Source organism: Equus quagga, chromosome 9 (genome assembly GCF_021613505.1).
Source record: "Equus quagga isolate Etosha38 chromosome 9, UCLA_HA_Equagga_1.0, whole genome shotgun sequence".
Lineage (NCBI taxonomy): Eukaryota > Metazoa > Chordata > Mammalia > Perissodactyla > Equidae > Equus > Equus quagga.
The window spans coordinates 50,169,886-50,188,746 of NC_060275.1; the positions used below are offsets into that span (position 1 = coordinate 50,169,886).

The following is an 18,861-nucleotide window of genomic DNA, read 5'->3' on the forward strand; positions in this document are numbered from 1 at the left end:
GATATATCACGTAGGGCCTTAATGGCCATTGTTAAAAATTTGATTAGTGGGGCCAGCCCAGTGGCGTAGCAGTTAAGTTTGCACACTCCAATTCGGCGGCCCAGGGTTCACTGGTTCAGATCCTAGGTGGGGACCTATGCACTGCTCATCAAGCCACGCTGTGGCAGGCATCCCACATATAAGGCAGAGGAAGATGGGCCCATGGATGTTAGCTCGGGGCCAATCTTCCTTAGCAAAAAGAGGAGATTACCTGTGGATGTTAGGTCAAGGCTAAATTTCCTAAAAGAAAAAGTGATTAGTATTTCAGCAACTATGAGATGTCATTGAAGAGTTTTAGTGAGCCCTAGTCATTCACACTTTAGCATGAATTGTTTTAACCTGACCCTTTCTCCTAAGAATTATTTTAGATTAATTGAAATTAATCATTAGGGGAAAGTGGTAGGAAAGGGTGTAAAATATTTTTGGAATTGGAGAACTGCTGCAGAAAGCATCCCTGGTTAGTAATTGGCTCTGAAAATTTGCAGGACAATGGACATGGTCCACAAGAGTCACCCACAAGATTAGGAATTTTGCTGTGCTCAAGATAATTGAGTTGAGAAAGAATAGTTGGTTTTCTTTTTCTTTTCTCTTTTATTTTTTCCATTTTATTTTCCAAACATTTCTGCAAACTATAAAGAATTAAATGGGGGGAGGGTGGGATCCATTGTGTGTATATATACATATATGTATGTGTTATGGCTTACCCTGAATTCCAGGCAATGTCAATGTCAGCCAGTCACTGGATAATGTTCATTGTGTGTCCTGGAAGTGAGCAGTGCTACATGTAGCTTTTCAGCATCAACATCAATCATTTCTTATATATTCAAATTTTTTTAAATATTCATATTTAAAATAAAAGATGTCTTTTCCTCTCATTCTATAATTTTTGTATAATGTTAATGTTAGCTATCTAACTAGATTCAGCTAATTCTAGATTTCCAGTATAACATTGTTGCTTTGTAATATAAAGGCCTATCCTACTATAGGGGAAAGCTTGATTTGAGGTTTACCAAATAAGAGAAGTCCATATGAAACCAATGAATCACTAATGTTTTTATTAAAATAATGTTTATAACTAAAGTTCTAACGTCAGACTTTTGTTTTTTGACTTGCCTTTTTCCCCTTACTCAGTAAATGCATTGCTGGGCTCTGTCTCATCACCACCCACATCTCCTGTAAGAATTCATTGAGATTTTCTTGCTTTACTTGCATAGTGCCTGTTCCTACACACTGATGAGAGCTCATTGATGTCCTTTCGTTTGAATGACAGTGTGCTGGTTATAGACAAAAATAAATATGGTTGAAAAAATTCAATACTCTGACCTGGTTTCCTGTATAAAGAGTCTACAGTTTAAAAAAAGACAGGATCATTGCTTAATAAGTCAATGACTCATACCTCTTGGCATAGTTCCCTGACCAAAAGAATGCCAAGTCCATTTAGGTTGTGTTTTTAGTTAATGGTCAATGACGGTTATTTCCAAGGTGATCTATGTATGGAATATTTTTTGCATATGAGAGATTTAAGAGGTTTTTAAATTACTGGCAAAATAATAAATGCTAAGCTTGCTCACATTTGGCTTATTGAGTTAAATTATAACCCCTTTTGTGAATATCTCAGAAAGTATTCTGAAGATCAAGATTTTCTTCTCTGGGCCTGAGTCGAAAGAAGCCTCAGTAATGATAATGATGCTACTATACCTGGTTCATACCAGCTTACGAGAGTCAGTTGTTACATTTTGGGGAATTTTGTGAGCCCATAACACAGCCATTATCACAAATTAAATTATATAAACTTACGATTAAATAAATTATATTTAAAACAAAAGTAATAAAAGTACCTAAAACTCTGTACTTCCTAATCATTTGACTACATTTTACTATCCATACTCTTGAAGTTTGTTGACATCTACTGTACCTATATGGTGGAAATACTGCATAATGGTGTTGCTACTTCCCATCTCTTCCCAACCCCACGTACAGTGACATCAGATGGGTAGCTTGAAATAGACCATAGTGGACGTATTTTACATAGTGTCAGAGCTGAAAGAGGTTTTAATTTAATGAAAATACTTTGTATGAAGGTGAAAAATAATTTAACAGTAGATCACATAAAAGATGCAGTGATGATAAATTTATTGGGAAAAGAGCAGATTGAGATGCCACTCAATGCATGATTTTGTGAAATCATGGTTGGATTGCTGGCTATAGATACGAGAGTGTGACCAAAATCAATGAAAGCACTCTGTGAGACTCAATTGGCTGTATGGAACGTGCAATAAAGAGTACTGTCTATTTTCTTATTATTTGTAGATAGTGCACTACACATCATTTATATCAGTAACATTTATAATAAATCCACATACATATGTATGCGTGCTTTTTCCTCTGGAGAGGCCCTTGTTAGACACTGACCAGACACTACTGGTTCTGCAGGAAAGATGAAATTCAATAGGTACCTTAACAGCAGCTTTTTCAGAAAGTTATAATGGAGAGCAAGTTTGTGTCTTTGTGAACATAATCTGTTAAAATCAGTGTATATTCATGCTGATACCAGTTTGGTTTACCAATATTGAAAAGGGTTTTGCTTCCATTTTTAATTTGAAACTCTTCCAGTTTGAAAGAGAATCAGAATTTCAACCAAATGAAGCTGTAGACATTTTTGCTCCCCCTGGAGTCTCATGGCTATCACATAAAGTTTGGGGAATATTATATATTTATAACTGTGACTTACAAAAAAATACTTTGTAAGTTAAATTATTGGACCAGGTTTAATTGATTTTAGTTTAATATTTTCACCTTTAAATTCACCAAAAAGGTGTGTAAATATCCAGTCAAGAGCAGTATCTACTTGCTTCATGAGCAATTTGACAAGCTCAGATAGTCCTTTAACCATCTGACCTGCAGGGAGCAGGAATACTGAGCATGTCAGACCAGAAAATGGCCTCTGGCCCAACCACCCCAGAGATGGAAGCTGCCAGATCACACCATGGTTTTTAACTACCTGTTATATATTTCAACAGAAATCCTGCCCCAACATGTATCAAATGATTTCTATATGCAATATTAAATAGGAATTACTAGACACTGGTGTCCTGTTGTGTGGAGTTTTAGCAGTCTATCATTCCTCATGGTTTATATACAGAAATAGTCATTCAGACAGGACTTGGTGTTTGTTTCATTCAAAAATACATTAGATCCCTTATTTGGTGAAAAACTCCCCCAAATGGTATTAGTGGGGAAATGAAGACACCCATGAGGTCTAATCAAGTACTGAAAATTACTTAGTTTTTCAAGTTGATATTTGTTTAGTTAAATTCTCAAAATGCCAGCAAAAAATCCAGATATGAAGCAGGTGCGTGTTATGAGAAGACTGGAAAAGGTCATTTGGGTCCATTATATAACTACCACTTTTTGTTTTTATTCAAGGTGTCATAAAACTGAGTTCTGCAGTTGAAGGTACGTTTTTACAACCACAAAATCAGTAACGTTGTGCTTCAAGGTTGCATAGCGTGGCTTTGTAGCTGGACCGCTTCTGTGGCAGCGGTGTTTGACGCCATGTTCGCCATTCCATCTGTGTTGCTCCTCGTTCTGGTCGTTTTATGCCGCGCGTCTCTCAGCTGCATTGATGAGAGGGAACAAGCCTATTTCTAGTTCCTGATGTGATTTCCCAGGCCCAGTGCTTTTTAAAGATTCCCTTGCTCTCCAACAGCTTTATTTGAGGCTGGACATTGAGTCTTGTCAGGAGCCCTGCCCCCCATTCTTTCAGTGAGTCCTTCTCTGGCGTGTTTTGGTCCCTTATCCCAATGTAGCAGTCATGTTTGCCCAGGAAGTATGTAGGCATGGAGTCGTTAAAGCTTCCTCATGAGAAAATTGAGTGATTAAGGCATTTGCCAGTCTCAAATGCAGGTTCTTCCTGAGCAGTGTGATGTACCACCCAGGAGGTCTTTCAAGGACCAGCTTTCTTTAGTGTTATCCACACCATCCTCCCCGTGAGTGGCAGTTCCCTTTGGATGTGCATTCAAGGAGCTGAAAAGAAAATGAAGAGAGATTTAAAGAAAGAGGAGGATTGGTGGGAGAAAGAAGACATCACAGTGTTTTGCTGAGTGACACCCTGAGGATGTTAGAAATACCTCATTGTTTGAAGTGATTAATTGGTTATTGGTATAAAATTGATCTCCTTGACCTCATAGGAGCATACAATCCGAAAGTAGAGAATGTGTCATTTTTCTCTTTTCGTGAGCTTCTGTGTTTGTTTTCGTGTGTGTGGGCATGTGTTCTCATTTATTGGGAGTTTGTCAGTCATGCTTCGGAGGTTTCTTCATCTCCGCTTAATCAGGGAGGCTCCTTGGAAGAGGTGGTGGGCTTTAAGGTGAGTCTTCGCATTTAAAGGGAGATGTGGCTTGATGAACGGGCAATGCATGGAGGTGGGAGTGGAAAAATGCTGGGGGGTTGGGAGGGGTGAGACCATCTGCTTGACTCAAGCAAGGAGATTGGGTGGGCTGGAGTCTGAAGACTGGGGAGATGAGAGAGGAGCTCAGTAATGTCCCCACGGGACTGGCAAATCCAAAGTGGATGACTCTGGGCCTTATGTAGATTTAGTACCATCTCATTATACAAAACAAAGTTGAAAAGGCAATATTTCTGACATTCATGGCAGAAAGGATGCTACTCCTCTAAAGTTAGGAAAGGACCAGGAGAAGGCGCAGGCAGTGGTGTTTCCAGGTGGAGAGAGGAGTAAAATGACGTTGCCTCGAGGAGTGAGCGAGGGCACAGTGCATGTTCCAGGCCTGTATGAGGCCCAGTGGGAATTCAGTTTCCCTCTGCACAATACCATGGAATTTTATTGAGAGACTATCCAAACCTCTCCCTGCCTGACAAAACAGAGGAGACGCAGCGACAAAACCGCGCAGGACCGTGAGAAAGACCTTGCCTGCCGAAACTCCCAGCGGCGAGTGAGCACTGAGCTTCAGTTAATTCTCTGCAGGATTCTGGATAACAGTTGGTCCACCCTGGGCTGTTTCGATGTTTTATCAAGGAATGGCTTTGAAGTCAGAGCTTTCCATTGCCTGCTTGCCTTAAGCATAGTTCCACTTGCAACAAAAAGATGGAAAAACAAAATAAATTTTTTAAAAAGCCAGAAAGCCAAGAGAACGTTAGATAATTTTAAAACTATCGTTCTGCTGGGACTCTTGTTCTGTTGATCATTTTGCTAGTAACTGCTGTTACTACTGGGTGCACGGCCTGTCTGAACCTCCCAAACAGGTTTATGTTCTTCGGAGAAAGATGAGAGTGAGGAAAAATAAGGACAAGAAACAGAATGACTACCTGGGGCTTTTTCGGCAGCCTCCTCATCACTTGGCCTCCTCTGAGTCCCTGGGGCTCACAGGAAGTTCTCTGGAGTGGCCGTGGGTACCAGAGGTCAGGCCTACTTCGACTGCTGCTTGAGCATCTTTTTGGCAGCCTCTTGGCAGAGGGCTGTAGAAGCTTGAAGGCTTGGGAGCATGCTCTGTTGTAACCGTGTTAGAACATGTGTGTGCAGGGGGCCGTCTGGGGTGCAGCTGTCGGGCACGATGTGTGCGTGTGCTCAATGCATGCAGTTCTTGCTGCATCTGGAATGTGAGATTTTTGAGAAGCATGCTCAGTGGAATGTGTGTCAGACACTATCTCTTGATTCGAAATCAAACCTCAGATGGTAGTCCTGATAAACCCGTAGCCAATTCCCGTACTTGCTGTTTTCCATCTGTGGAACGAACTTAAAGCAGCTTCATACAGCTTATCATGGCAAGGAATATGCAAATCAGTGGCAGGGATCCACTGCCAGAGATGAAACCTATTCCCTTTTCTTTAATAACCACTCTGTTCTGGATTATCCTAGAACTCTGAAGATAGCGTTAATATTTTAGGTAGGTTATCTTTTTTTTTTCCTCTTCTCTTTAAGGAAAAATAATTGTCAACGTCATAAGAGAAAATCAACAAAGATTCCATTTGCTACTTTCTACCAAGTATTTTTGTCTTGCCGTTTAGTTCCTTCTTTTTTTCTGGAGCACGGGTGCCCCCTTCAGCATTGTGCAGCTTCATGTGAGCTTTTAAAATCAGCAGAAAGATAAAAGCTATTTTATCACATTAATGGTAAGGTTAAAAGTGAAATGTCCTTTCATGTTTTAAAGCCTTAAAATTACACATAAGCAGAAACACACACCAACACTTTAATTATTTTGCGATGAAGAAAAATATATGAACAGGAAAAAACGTAAGTTTGAAAGATGTAATTGCAAAGTTTTATTGAGAACACTGTTGAATTCCGGACTTTAATTTTAAATTCATAATCCCAAACTCTGAGAAAATTGAGGGAAGAGAAAAATCCAGACAGCAAACGGGGGCAAGAGGAGAAAACCATCCATGGCAAGAATTCCGTGATAAAATCTTCTGAGTATTCCTCTTAAAAGGGATTTTCTCTCCTGAAATTGAAGCAGGGAGAAGCAGGGGAAGAAGACATCTATCTCCACAAGTAGGACCAGCACATCAGCCTAATCAAGGTGAAATGAGAGGAAGGCCACAGAAGAGCTGAGTCATGCCTGAGTTAGAATTACTCTGATGCTCTGTAGGCAGCTCTTTCTTTCCCGGGAGGGAGGCTCCAGCCCCAGCCAGAAGCTCTTTATCCAGCAGACACGGTGTGTTCAGACATGCGGGAGTGGGGAGGCAGAAGCTGGAGGGACAAGATGAGGCAGCGCAGGCTGATGACAGGCCTTTGCAGCTGATAACCAGGGTGTGTTCTCTGAGGAGATTTGTCTGAAAGGCGATTTGTTGATGCCTTAGAGGTAGGTGAGAATCCAAAATACCAAAATGACCTCAGATTCTTTTGAAAGCCTGTGTGAGGGAATGAAGCTTGGCTTCTTTGAAAAAGTTCCATGTCTTTAAAAACAAGAACAGATGAGCCTCTATCAAGCAATCTAATAGACGAGATGATGCTCCACGCCCCCAGCCACTTGCGGTGGCCCCTTGCGAGGGGATGCCGCCAAGTTTCAGTTAGCACTCAGGTGAAACTTGTGAGCATTAACAGTAAAACCTGGAGCGTCTCCAGGAACAGCTTCCATCCCATAAACAAAAGCTCCCCCGTGCATGTGGAGCTTTCGTTTTCCTTTTTGCCTCTTGTCACTTCATTTTATTTAGATATTTTTTAAGTGTCTTATTTCTCCATGGTAATGGCTCATGTTTTGTTTTAGGGGCAAAAATTATGCTCAGAGACTCAGACTGTCTCCACCAATAGTTTAACACAAGTGCACCGTGGGATTTCTAATAGTTTCACAAGCCAATAGCGCACAGGATAATGTCTCTTAATAAGCCAATAAAGAAGTAACACAACATACTCCAAACCAAGGATAGATTACTGACACTGTTGTTCTAAGCAAGGGGAGACATAAAGAATAAAGTCCAAATTAAATTGAGGGGTACCTTTTTATAGGAGCAGGCACTCAGGAGAGATGGCTTGACCAACCGAGAGCTGATGTCCAGCTGCCAGCGCAAAGTCAAAGTGAGAAGTCCCCTGTTGCTAGAGCACATTGCCAGGGAAGGATGGCCCCGGTGCCGGTGGGCAGGATAAGCTTCCAGGGGCCCCTGCGCAGCTTTTGTCATTACCAGGAAGGGAGTCACCCTTACCACAGTAGGAGTTAATGTCCCAAGGTCTTCAGACAGTTTATTTAGATCAGCAAAGAGTGTCTTGCCCCAAACAAAAGTCTCTGATATTCCTCACAAACTCTGAGTATTTATGGTCTAAATGTCCCCTTGCCATAGTGTTTTCTTCCCATGTTCTTATCAATAAGCCCCAGGCAGTGTTCGTCATCAGCTCAGCTACTGAGGTCTTATCAACAACAGATGAGCTGACGATATCCTGACTTACTTCATTCTTACATCAAAATAACAACTGCTTTTCTTTCTTTCTTTCCTTGTCATAAACAAGTGGATTAAAACAAGGTATCCCACATGCAAGGTGGAGGAAGGTTGGCACAGAGGTTACCTCAGAGCTAATCTTCCTCAAGCAAAAAACGAGGAAAATTGGCAATGGATGTTAGCTCAGGGCGATTCTTCCTCACCAAAAATTAAAAAAAAAAAAAAATTTCGCTAACTTCATCTAAGTCATAAACAAGTCGATTTGAAATCATATCAAAGCAATACACAACAGCTCGTGAGCCACAGTCCCTGTCAGAGCAGGGACTTAGGACTATGGCCACATCCAAGGTGGTGTTTTCTATGGCCTCATACGGCCTCAGACCCAGCAAATGGAACAACTCCTCAAGAATAGGAAAAAATAAAATAAGTGAAAACTTGACTGGATCTTTGTTCCCATTTTCAAAATTCACAATACCCACGGCTTAATGTCTGTATCCTAAATCTGTAAAAAATCTTTTCAGTTATGAAGCTCTGATCTGACCTTACAGGCTTGTTGAACACTGAGATACTCATTTACTTTGCTAAGAAATTCTATTTTTCATGATATGACGTGCAATGTTTCCAAAAATATCCCTGTCGGGGCTGCTGTAACAAATCACCAGAGGTTGGGCGGTTTAGACAACAAACATTTATTTCTCACAGTTCTGGAGGCTGGAAGGCCAAGGTCAGGTCACTGGCGGATCAGTGTCTGGTGAGAGCTCTCTTCTGCTACCTTCCTGCTGTGTCCTCACATGGTGGAAGGGGCAAGGGAGCTCTCTGGGGTCCCTTTTATAAGCGCTTTAATCCCGTTCCTGAGGGCTCTGCCTTCATGACCTAGTCACCTCCCCAAACGCCCCACCTCCTAATAGCTTGGTGCTTAAGATTTCAACATAGGAATTTTGGGAGGACACAAATATTCAGTCCATAGCAACCCCAGATGAATTTAACATGTAAAAAATATTCCAAATTTATTAGGGGCTGGCCCCGTGGCCCAGTGGTTAAAGTTCCATGTGCTCTGCTTCGGTGGCCCGGGTTTGCAGGTTTGGATCCCAGGCACGGACCTGCTCTACTCATCAGCCATGCTGTGGAGGCATCCCACATACAAAGTAGAGAAGGGTTGGAACAGATGTTAGCTCAGGGCTAATCTTCCTCAAGCAGAAAAAAAAAAAAAGAGGGAGATTGGCAACAGGTGTTAGCTCAGGACAAATCTTCCTCACACACACAAAAAAAAATTTCTAAATTTATTGATGTCATTCCCTCCCTAAATTAACTTTTCTTGTCATTCTGTCTTTCTGTTTTTTGAGCAAAGCCATATGCTCAGTGTATCAGGTTAGACTGTGGTAAATCCATTAACAAATAGATAGCTGATGGACCTATTCCTAATAATAAATTTAGAATGAAGTTTCAGCGTTTTTACTACTGGAATCAAAACAAAATGTCTTTGCAGACCTTCAGGTAAGATAGCTACGGTGCCTCCAGGGGAGGACTCCCTCCCCATTCCACCAGTGTGAAAGGCAGCAGTGTCAGGAATCCAAAAATGAAATGTTGGAGAAACTGAAATCAAGACTTGAGAGAGTAGTTTCTGCAAAGAAACCCAGACCTCCTGCTTACAAGGCTAACCTGGAAGCTGGATCACCCTATTGAGCAAATAAATGTTCTTTTCTTAAATGTATTTTGCAGAGACTTCTTATACTTTTGGTGAAATTTACTGTTAAATAGCAGTGTCTCTGGGAAGGATGAACATTAAGCTAAGACTACCAAATAGCTTCCCAAAACTCCTGAAATGGCAAAGATGGAGCCATGTGACCCAGAAATTGGAAGAGGATGAGTCAAGGTTTGCATGATTTATAGTCTTTCTTGGGATTACTGTCACCGCAGATAGAATTAACCTTGAGTTACCATTGGCAGCATTTCAGAGCTCTCTCATGTTCATCTTTTTTTTTTTTCAAGTTTTTCTTTTTCCCCTTCTTCCCTTCCCCTTCCCTCCTCCTCTATTCCAGCTGCACTTCTATTTCTGCAGTGAATAGAAAGCGAAGGGGGGGTCCTTCAGGCAATAGAAAGCCAACCACTAATTTGATGGGTTTGGCAGGTAACCACGATTTGCCTCCTGGTCCACTAAAATAGAGATCTCTATTTCTCGGGGCAGCTGTAAAGACCAAACAAGACGATATATGTAAATAACTTAACAAAGTGTATGGAATACAGTATGTGCTCAATAAGCTGTTGTCCTCTTCTTTACCTTTCTCTTTCTCTGCCAACTTCCCAAGCTTCCCTTCAGCCCTCCCTCTTTCCAGTGTCCAAAGATCTAGCAAACAAATGATCCCTTCCCCTAGCATTATATCGTAGCACACCACTGAAAGTCAGTTTCATTTTGGGCAAAGCTGTAGACAAACAACCAGAATAAACCCTTGCTTCTTAGCTTTGAGAGAAGTTAGAGAGAAGCAGCTCCTCCTATAGGAAGAGAGTTCCCTGATCACCTTGCTGGGAGCCGTGACATCTCTGCGGACAGGGGAGCAGCTGCCCAAGAGAACAGTGCCGGGGGCCAATCACAACCCCAGTTGAGGTGTTCCCATCAGGTGGGGTCATCCTCTTACTTGCTCTTCCACTCCTGAGGGGTGGGGAGGAGAGGAAAGGTTTTCAGGCTGGTCCAACAAATAAACAAAGTGCTGGATAAAGACTCATTTCATCAATATTAATAATGTTTTCTTAGGAAGTAGTTTATAAGTTCACAGTGTTCCCGAGCATGGCATTTGTCAACACTGATCAAGAACATGGAAATTTTCAAATAAGGAGAACTAAAGTGTACAACCACAGCTTTCCCAAGAGCAGGCTTCTATAAGTCTTTGAACTTCTGGAGCCAAGAACTAATAAAGTCTGTGCTGAATAGGCAGCGTTGAGCACCCAGCAACAAATTAGCATAACCCAGAAGGCAGTTTGCATCCAAAGCACCAGGACCTACCCTTCACCACCTTCCCTGGGGCAGGAAATAGAAATTTATAAATCAAAGGCAAGCTGGAAAGGAAACTCTGCCAGTTTGAGTCACTGATTTGTTTTCTTTCTTTTCGTTTTTTAAGAGTGTAAGTTTCACTGTCTATGTGTTTGTTTTTATTATTTTTAGCAATCTACTGGAAGTTTTCAATGTAAACAAAGTTCTGACTTTAAAAGAATAACCAACTCTATCAAGCTGTATAAGAAGGCAGCTTTTACGGACAGTGGTCTCATTGGAAGTCTTTGAAGCCAATTCAATACTGATATCAAAGCCACTTCTTGTATTTCAATCCCAAATTTAGAAAATGGCCTTTACATTTTCAATCTAAAGTTATATTCTGACCTTACTGTTAATTTTGGAACACACTATAATTTAGACAACTGCTGAAATCACTTAATGCCGTGTTTTGGAGTATGAACCTGGAAATCACACTCTCTTAAATTATCCATCACACCCATGAAAATTAACTGTAAAATCAACTTGATGTTGATCCTGTGTGCATCTAGTATTCAACTGAGATGTTTATATATCTAAATATTGGCACAGCTGTATATACAATAGTTTTGTTGAAGCCGTTAATGCTTTAAGTTGGAAGAACATACATTATGAATTTTGTTTGGTTTCACTGAGGAAAAAGCCAAAGCAGTTTTATAATAATATATCAATGAAATGCAAAATCAGATACCAATCCAAAAACTTTATGGATCGAAATGTTTTGGAGATGTGCATGGATTTTCAGGTATCTCCTAGTTTCAGCCAACATGGATGCTTAGGTGAAAACAGAAAGCTACTGGGTACAGCTCTTTTTGAGTATAGCATTTCTTGAACATTTGCCCATTAGGAGATATAGAGGCAAGTTTAATTTCCTTTTAAGCCTTCTGTATCCCATTGTTGATTTTATACATGGCCTCCTCAAATATAAACTAACACTGAGTTTGGAACACATTCTATTGGAAGAAAGTATAGAATAGTAAAAAGCCATTCCTAGGTTCAGACGTCGTAGCTTCCTGGCTGTTATGATCTGAAGCAAGTTACTCTCTCTGAACCACACTTTCCTCATCACTAAAATGGAGTTAAATCTACTTAGCACTCAGATGATTAAGTGGCTTAAATAAAATAATGTTGAAGTGCCCAGTAAAGTGGTTGGCACGTAGGCATTCAATATATTATAGGTATTTATTTATTTTTTCTTTTTGTTTTCATTTTTATTACATTGGCTCAAAACTGAATTATCAAAACTCCTAGAAGTTGAGTTGATCAAAGGGTAAATGCATATATAGTTTTACTAGCTATTGCCATATGCCCCTCCTTAGGGCCTGTACCCTCTGCAATATATAAAATGCCTATCTCTTGGGTGTACTTTTTAAGTCCTAGACAAACTATACCATTGATAAGATATGAAAGCTAGTAATAATACAAAGAGGTAACATTTGTCGAGCACTTTATAACATGTTCATAATTAGAGCAAGCAGGGAGAACACATACATTATCCCATTAAAACCTCACAGTAACTCAGGAGCTACTCTTATCATCATCTGACTTAGAAAAGAAGAGACCGAAGCTTGGAGAAGTTACTAACTCAAGGTCATAGAATTCCAAACCCAGGACTGAGTAATAATTGGACCCTTGAAGTCATCCACCACACTACCGTCCTTTTCAGTACACCTATGTCTCCAGATACGGCTAAAAGCAGTTTTATTTCAGTTTGTTGTAAACTGTCTAAGGACTATGGCACATCGCGAAATCTCCAAGTTTACGTGTAGTACCAACTGCTTCCAGGCACGATCTCAAAGACTGAGTGAGGGAGGGGCTGGTGAGTTTTTGTGGATAATTACAGTGGAGCACAAGTGAACACAATCCAGAATGTGTGTCTACAGTGAGGGGCGCTGGTCTATGTCATCCTATTTTAAAGGGAATCTAAGCGTCAGCGGGGGCTGTTCCCGAAAGATACTGAAAAGAAGCAGCGCCATGCCACGGAGGCGAGGTTTTGAGTTTCACCTCCTAGTGACTGGCTTGCCCTGGGCCATGTCCTTTCCTCTGCTCCAGTGTCCTCTTCCTGCAGTGGGGGTCATCGGGTGCGTTAGGAACTTCATAGGCCTGGGGCTCAGCTTCCTTTAGAAAATCCACCCTATAGAATTTCAAACAGATTACAGTGATCCACATCCCCATTAAATGCGTTTGTCTTCTGTAAACATCTTAAAAGAATTTTTATCATTTTTGTTTACGATTAAAATTATGTATGTAAAACTCATTTACTTTATGATTAGCTACGATTCCTTGGCAGTTGTACATATTTAGGAATTTCTCACAAAATGAAAAAAACTCTAATACACAAAGTATTTTCAAATGTAATGGCATTTTGTTAACAGTAAATTTAACAATTAGTGATGCTAACATGTTAGTTTATAACAGCATTTAATTAAATTCTTATTAGTTTCGATTTTGCAGTTTTTTCATTCATTGTTTAGTGCCAGTAACTCTTTTTTCAAGACTCAAATATTTTACATCCTCTTGAAAGGCTGGTAAGCTGAGGCCCAGCGCCTGCAGCCCATGGGACACCATCATAGTAACACCCATTCTGCCTGCTCTCTGCCTTAGGGATTGCTGTGTGGTTAAGGAGGGCAGAAGGTGAAAGCACTTCCAGACTTTACAGCAAAGTATAAATATTTGTTATCATGAATTCATTGCTATGTATAGAAAAATCAATCTGCTATTAATACCATAAAGGACAGTATATATACATACATATGTGTGTGTGCGCACCATATATGTATATACACATATGCACTATCTTATGTTTATGGAACAAAAACCTAGAATCGTTGGTAATATACATTAATTAATAATGCTTATTAATATTTATGATATATATATTTGTTATAGGAAATTAATAAAAATATATATGTATATATACACAGATTAGTATTATAGATAAATACATATATTCTCTTACTTTGATGGGACACCTGTGTAGTCTTGTTTGCTGTGCTTTGTGAAGGATATGTTTCAGTATAGCATAGTTGTTAAGATTCAGTTCTAGAATCTGAGACTGCCTGGGTTTCTTTTTTTTTTTTTTCCTTTTTCTCCCCACCCTATTCATAGCTGTATATTTTCAGTTGTGGGTCCTTCTGGTTGTGGCATGTGGGATGCTGCCTCAGCATGGCCTGATGAGCAGTGCCATGTCTGCGCTCAAGATCTGAACTGGTGAAACCCTGGGCCACTGGAGCGGAGCACGCGAACTCAACCACTCGGCCACAGGGCCGGCCCTCTGCCTGGGTTTCTATTCTGGCTCTTTTAGTTACCAGCTGTGTGACTGTGGGCAAGCTAACTAACTTCTCTGGGCCTCTCGTGCCTCACTAAAAATTGGAATGACAATAATATTTAACAATTAAGTTATATCATACATGATATACTCGATAAATGATAACATTGTAATAGTAACTGTAGTCCTGTTAGAAAAAAAAGGAAGCTGAGAATGATTCTGGACATAAGAGTTCGCTGTAAAGCAAAGGAAGCCGCGCGGTTGCTGCGCTCTGAGCAGTGGTCCTAATTGGCCGCCGCCGCGAAAGGCCTTCAGGAAGAACACGGCGTGGGGGCAGCTCCGCCTTCATCAGCCTGGTCTCCTCAGTGGAGAATGCGGCGCAGGGACAGGCTGCGGTCTGACCAGCCAGCCTCTCCGTGGGCTGGTTCGCCTCGTTGAGGGAGCTTTGTCCGCTTCCATTCCCTGATTGGTTTCTGACCCGAGTCGAGGGGCCTGCTGCTGTTTCTTGTCATGGCAGGTGCGAACTTTACTGGTTCCTTTGAAGTGCTTTTGAAGATCCTGTTCTCTCATTGCACAAAAGAAAGAATTCTGGGTTTGATCCCGGGAGCGGGCCATTCTGCATTGCTTGGCCCAGAAATCAAGGATTTCAGCGTGAGGTTTGGAGTAAGAGCCCCTGGCTTTAAGAACAAGGCAGCATGGCTCTTAGCCCAGAGCAGGCCTTAAATAGGACTTTTTGCCAGGTTACCCCATTTCTCTTTCTCTATAGCTATTTTGTTTTAAGATTGTGGTTTTCCTTTTTCTCCCCAAAGCCCCCCAGTACATAACTGTGTATTTTCAGTTCTGGCTCCTTCTAGTTGTGGCATGTGGGATGCCACCTCAGCATGGCTTGACGAGCAGTGCCATGTCCGTGCCCAGGATTCAAACTGGCGAAACCCTGTGCTGCTGAAGCAGAGCGCAAGAACTTAACCACTCGGCCACGGGGCTGACCCCTACAGCTATTTTTTTTTTCAACAAATGCTTATTAAGCATCTATTACACGCAAGACATTACTATTCTAGGAGTTGTGAGAGGTACAAGAGGAAAATTGTCGTGTAACCTATCTCATTAGGCTAGTCAATTTAAAAGGCAACACTAGGGGGCCAACCCGTGACAGAGTGGTTAAGTTTACGTGCTCCACTTCGTGGCCCAGGGTCTCACTGGTTTGGGTCCTGGGCAGAGACCTAGCACCACTCGTCAGGCCATGCTGAGGCGGCATCCCACATAGCACAGCCAGAAGGACCTACAACTAGAATATACAACTGTGTACTGGGGGGCTTTGGGGAGGAGAAGAAGCAGAACAGGCAACTCTATGAATAACAATACATGGCGCAATTATGTCCAGTGGTATATTTCTTATATTCATCCAACTGATCTCTGTGCTCATCTGCATCCGAGATTTAAGAGGCTTCCTTCCTGGGTCACTATGGGGATAGTATGCCAAGCTGGCTCTACAGACACCTCATCTACGAGCAGATTTTAAGCAAAGAGGCTATACTTTCTGTACAAAATTCTAGTTCTTGACAGTCCATGACCTTTGCTCCACAAGCACATTCATGCTCTTCCTGTGCTTTCGTACAGGCCCCTCTGAACACAGCCAGGAGCACCCCGGCCACGGGCCATGGATGTGGGGACTTTTCTATTCGAAACCAATGGATGTGGAAAGCTAATTTAGGAAACCGAAAGTACAGTGCAGCATTAGTTTTTGAGTTCTTGTGGGCTTATCACTTAGCATGATTAGATAAAATAGATTAAAAGAAATGAGACTTATTATACAACCAGTGCCACATATCTAATATCCACCTTGGTACCATAAACTGGTGTGATAATTTTAGGATCTTGGTGAACTTTCTGCTACAATCAGACTCATTTCGAGCTGTTCTCCTAATAATGTAGGATTCTAGTACTGATGATATCAAGTACTGATGGAATCCAGTGTTTTGCTGATGTTAAAAACAGCAAATACAGTGCCTCAAGAGCTTGATATTATTCTTTAAATTTTCCTACTCTTAAAAATGTAAGATGAACATAGTCATTGTGATCTTTACAAAGCACAAAATTATTTTAACAAGATGATATTGAAGGCAGTGAAATGCACATTAATGTGATTGAAAGAAGAAAATGAAAGTATGAGATCACAAGATGAAAGGAAAAAAAGCTGCCTAGCAGAAAAACAAACCAAAACCTAGAATTGATGGTAAAATACCAGTGATTTATGAATTGAAAATATTTAAAGTGCTAGCACCACATGAGGGTGAGGTGGAATTTCTTATATATTCCTTATATTTGGAATTGGTCCCTACCAAAACTCTACTAATATATCTTCAAAAGAACTAGAAAAACTTTTTTTTTTGGTGAGGAAGATTCACCCTGAGCTAACATCTGTGCCAATCTTCCTCTGTTTTGTGTGGGTCACTGCCACAGCATGACTTGACAACTGGTATAGGTCCACACCCAAGATCTGAACCTGCGAACCTGGGCCACTGAAGCGGAGCGCACCAGACTTAACCACTACTCCATGGGGCCAGCCCCTAGAAAAACATTTTTAAAGGAGCAATCAAAATCATAGATATAGTAAAGTGGCCCCAAGAGCAAAGTATAGCTACCTTTACCCAATAAACCCAACATATTTCTATAAGTCAGACAAGAGGAAAGACTCTAGGTGGAGAACTATCTGGGATCTGCCACTTGTCCATTTTATATTACTGCAGTATGAGGCTTAAAATTAGGAAGAAGTGAAATTCCTTGATTAGCCTTTGCCTCTTTCTTGCTCCTTAACTATCTCTATAAGTGTCTGTAAATATACACAAGCAAAATTATAAAACAATAATAATAAGGACAGTGTTTCCCAGCTGCCTGTTAGATAATCAGGCTCATTCTGAGGTCCATTTTGTGAGAATCCAGTTTTGTTCTTAGGGAAAGATCAATTAGCTTAGAAAGACATATGAACTAATTTAAGATATGTAAAAGTATAATTGAAATAAAAGTTGTGTGGAGCCTGGCACAGTGGAGGTACTGGAGGAGACAGAAATCCATAATTACAGTGCAGTGAGGGGAGGTGTGAGGGGCAACCTCTAAAGGTTAGGCAAGCACAGAGACAGAGTAGATAATGCAGGAGGGTTTCAAAGGAGAGGTGACAGCAGATGTGAAATTTAAAAAATGAGCAGGAGTTTGCCAGGTAAAGAAAGGGAGGATGGAAATTACAGATGGTGGGAACAGCATGTGTCAAGTTAGGCAAGCAGGAAAAATAAATATATATATTGTTTTATATCTAAATATAAATTCTTTGAGAAAAGAGGAAAAAGTGTACAAGGAGAGAAGAGGAAGAAGCAGAAGAGAAAGTGCTAAGTTATAAAAATCCCCACAGGAAGTTTGGACTTGATCCTTTAGGAAGTGAGGAGCCATTGAAGATCTTTAAGCCAGTGGATGCAATGACTGAGTTTGTCTCTTCAAAAGATAACTCGGAAGGCCGCGGAGGGGATGAACTAATAAGGGTTTTGTGTGGAGGCAGAGGATCTCGTGATTACAGTGGAGGCCTGTCAAGACCAAGGCAATCCGTGGGATGGAGGCGATTGGATTCATGAAAATGATGACTATTTAAACGTAGATATGAGGGAGAGGAATGTGGGGTTACAAACTGGGTATTGCCGATTTCTTTATTTTTGAAGGTTAGAATTAAATGTGTGGATGTTCAATTAAGCAAGAAAGAGTTGTTGAACATAAGAAAGTTGTAGGCAAATAACCAACTGCAAGACGGAGATGGTGGCCATCTGCTGGAGGGAATCCCCATTGAGGTACATCCCTGGCAGCTTCCGTGGTTCCCAGGGGGCTGTCCTCAGCCAGTTGTCCGCCCTCTGCACAGGGAAGGCCTCCCCCAGGACTCAGGTATGAAGGAATGAGTTGGCTGCATCGATGAGGTCAGCCTCTGCAGACTGCCAAGAAGGAGGAGTCCCCATTCGTTGACAAAACTGGGACAGATAACCAGGCTCTTGACTAGTTTATATATGAAAATTTCTATGGTGAACAGGCTAGAATAGTTGGACTTTCTGTTGTAGTAATTTCTGTGATTATCATACACGTTTTTGTACTTCATTCCAAACCCCACTCTAATGGAAGCCAGGAAGAGTGTCTCTTTTCTATTCTTCCCCCAAATGCCTCATATTAGATAATAAAGTTAGAAAATTTGATCTGCTTAAAAAATAGGATATAATTAAAACTGAAATAGCAGATGAGAAACTTAATATTTGATGTAAAGATTAAAATTACTTTATTCACCCCCAAATAAATCTATCTGTGCAAATACTGAGAGAGTCCCTCAGTATTTGAGGCCAAGATGATGTTAGTTTTCTAATTACTTCATCTCATGTGGTTGACTATAACAGCATAATTTGGGTTAATAATCCGTGAAACACTTTATATAAAAATCATAATGTATGATTTAGTAGGTCACAAATTAAGAGAATTCATGTAGAAATTCAGGCAACATTCTCAATATCATTTACATATGTCTGGATTTTATTCATATAATGCCAGTACATTACACATAAGTGAGTAATTGAAAACTTAAAGAAGAGAACCCAAAGCAAGATAGTTGGACAATGATGAGTCG

The 18,861-nt window shown here is 40.8% G+C and overlaps 1 protein-coding gene across 2 annotated transcripts in view; it reads left to right on the forward strand.

Moving 5' to 3' along the window:
• Window positions 1-18,861, forward strand: part of DLGAP1 (DLG associated protein 1) — a 319,750-nt gene that overhangs the window by 193,096 nt on the left and 107,793 nt on the right. The window contains exon 5 of one of the 2 annotated variants that reach the window (XM_046672047.1): window positions 3,466-3,495. The exons of the other annotated variant lie outside the window; for it this stretch is intronic. Within the exon in view, the coding sequence (XP_046528003.1) occupies window positions 3,466-3,495 (30 nt within the window). The remainder of the gene's footprint in view (window positions 1-3,465; window positions 3,496-18,861) is intronic. 2 annotated transcript variants of the gene reach the window in all.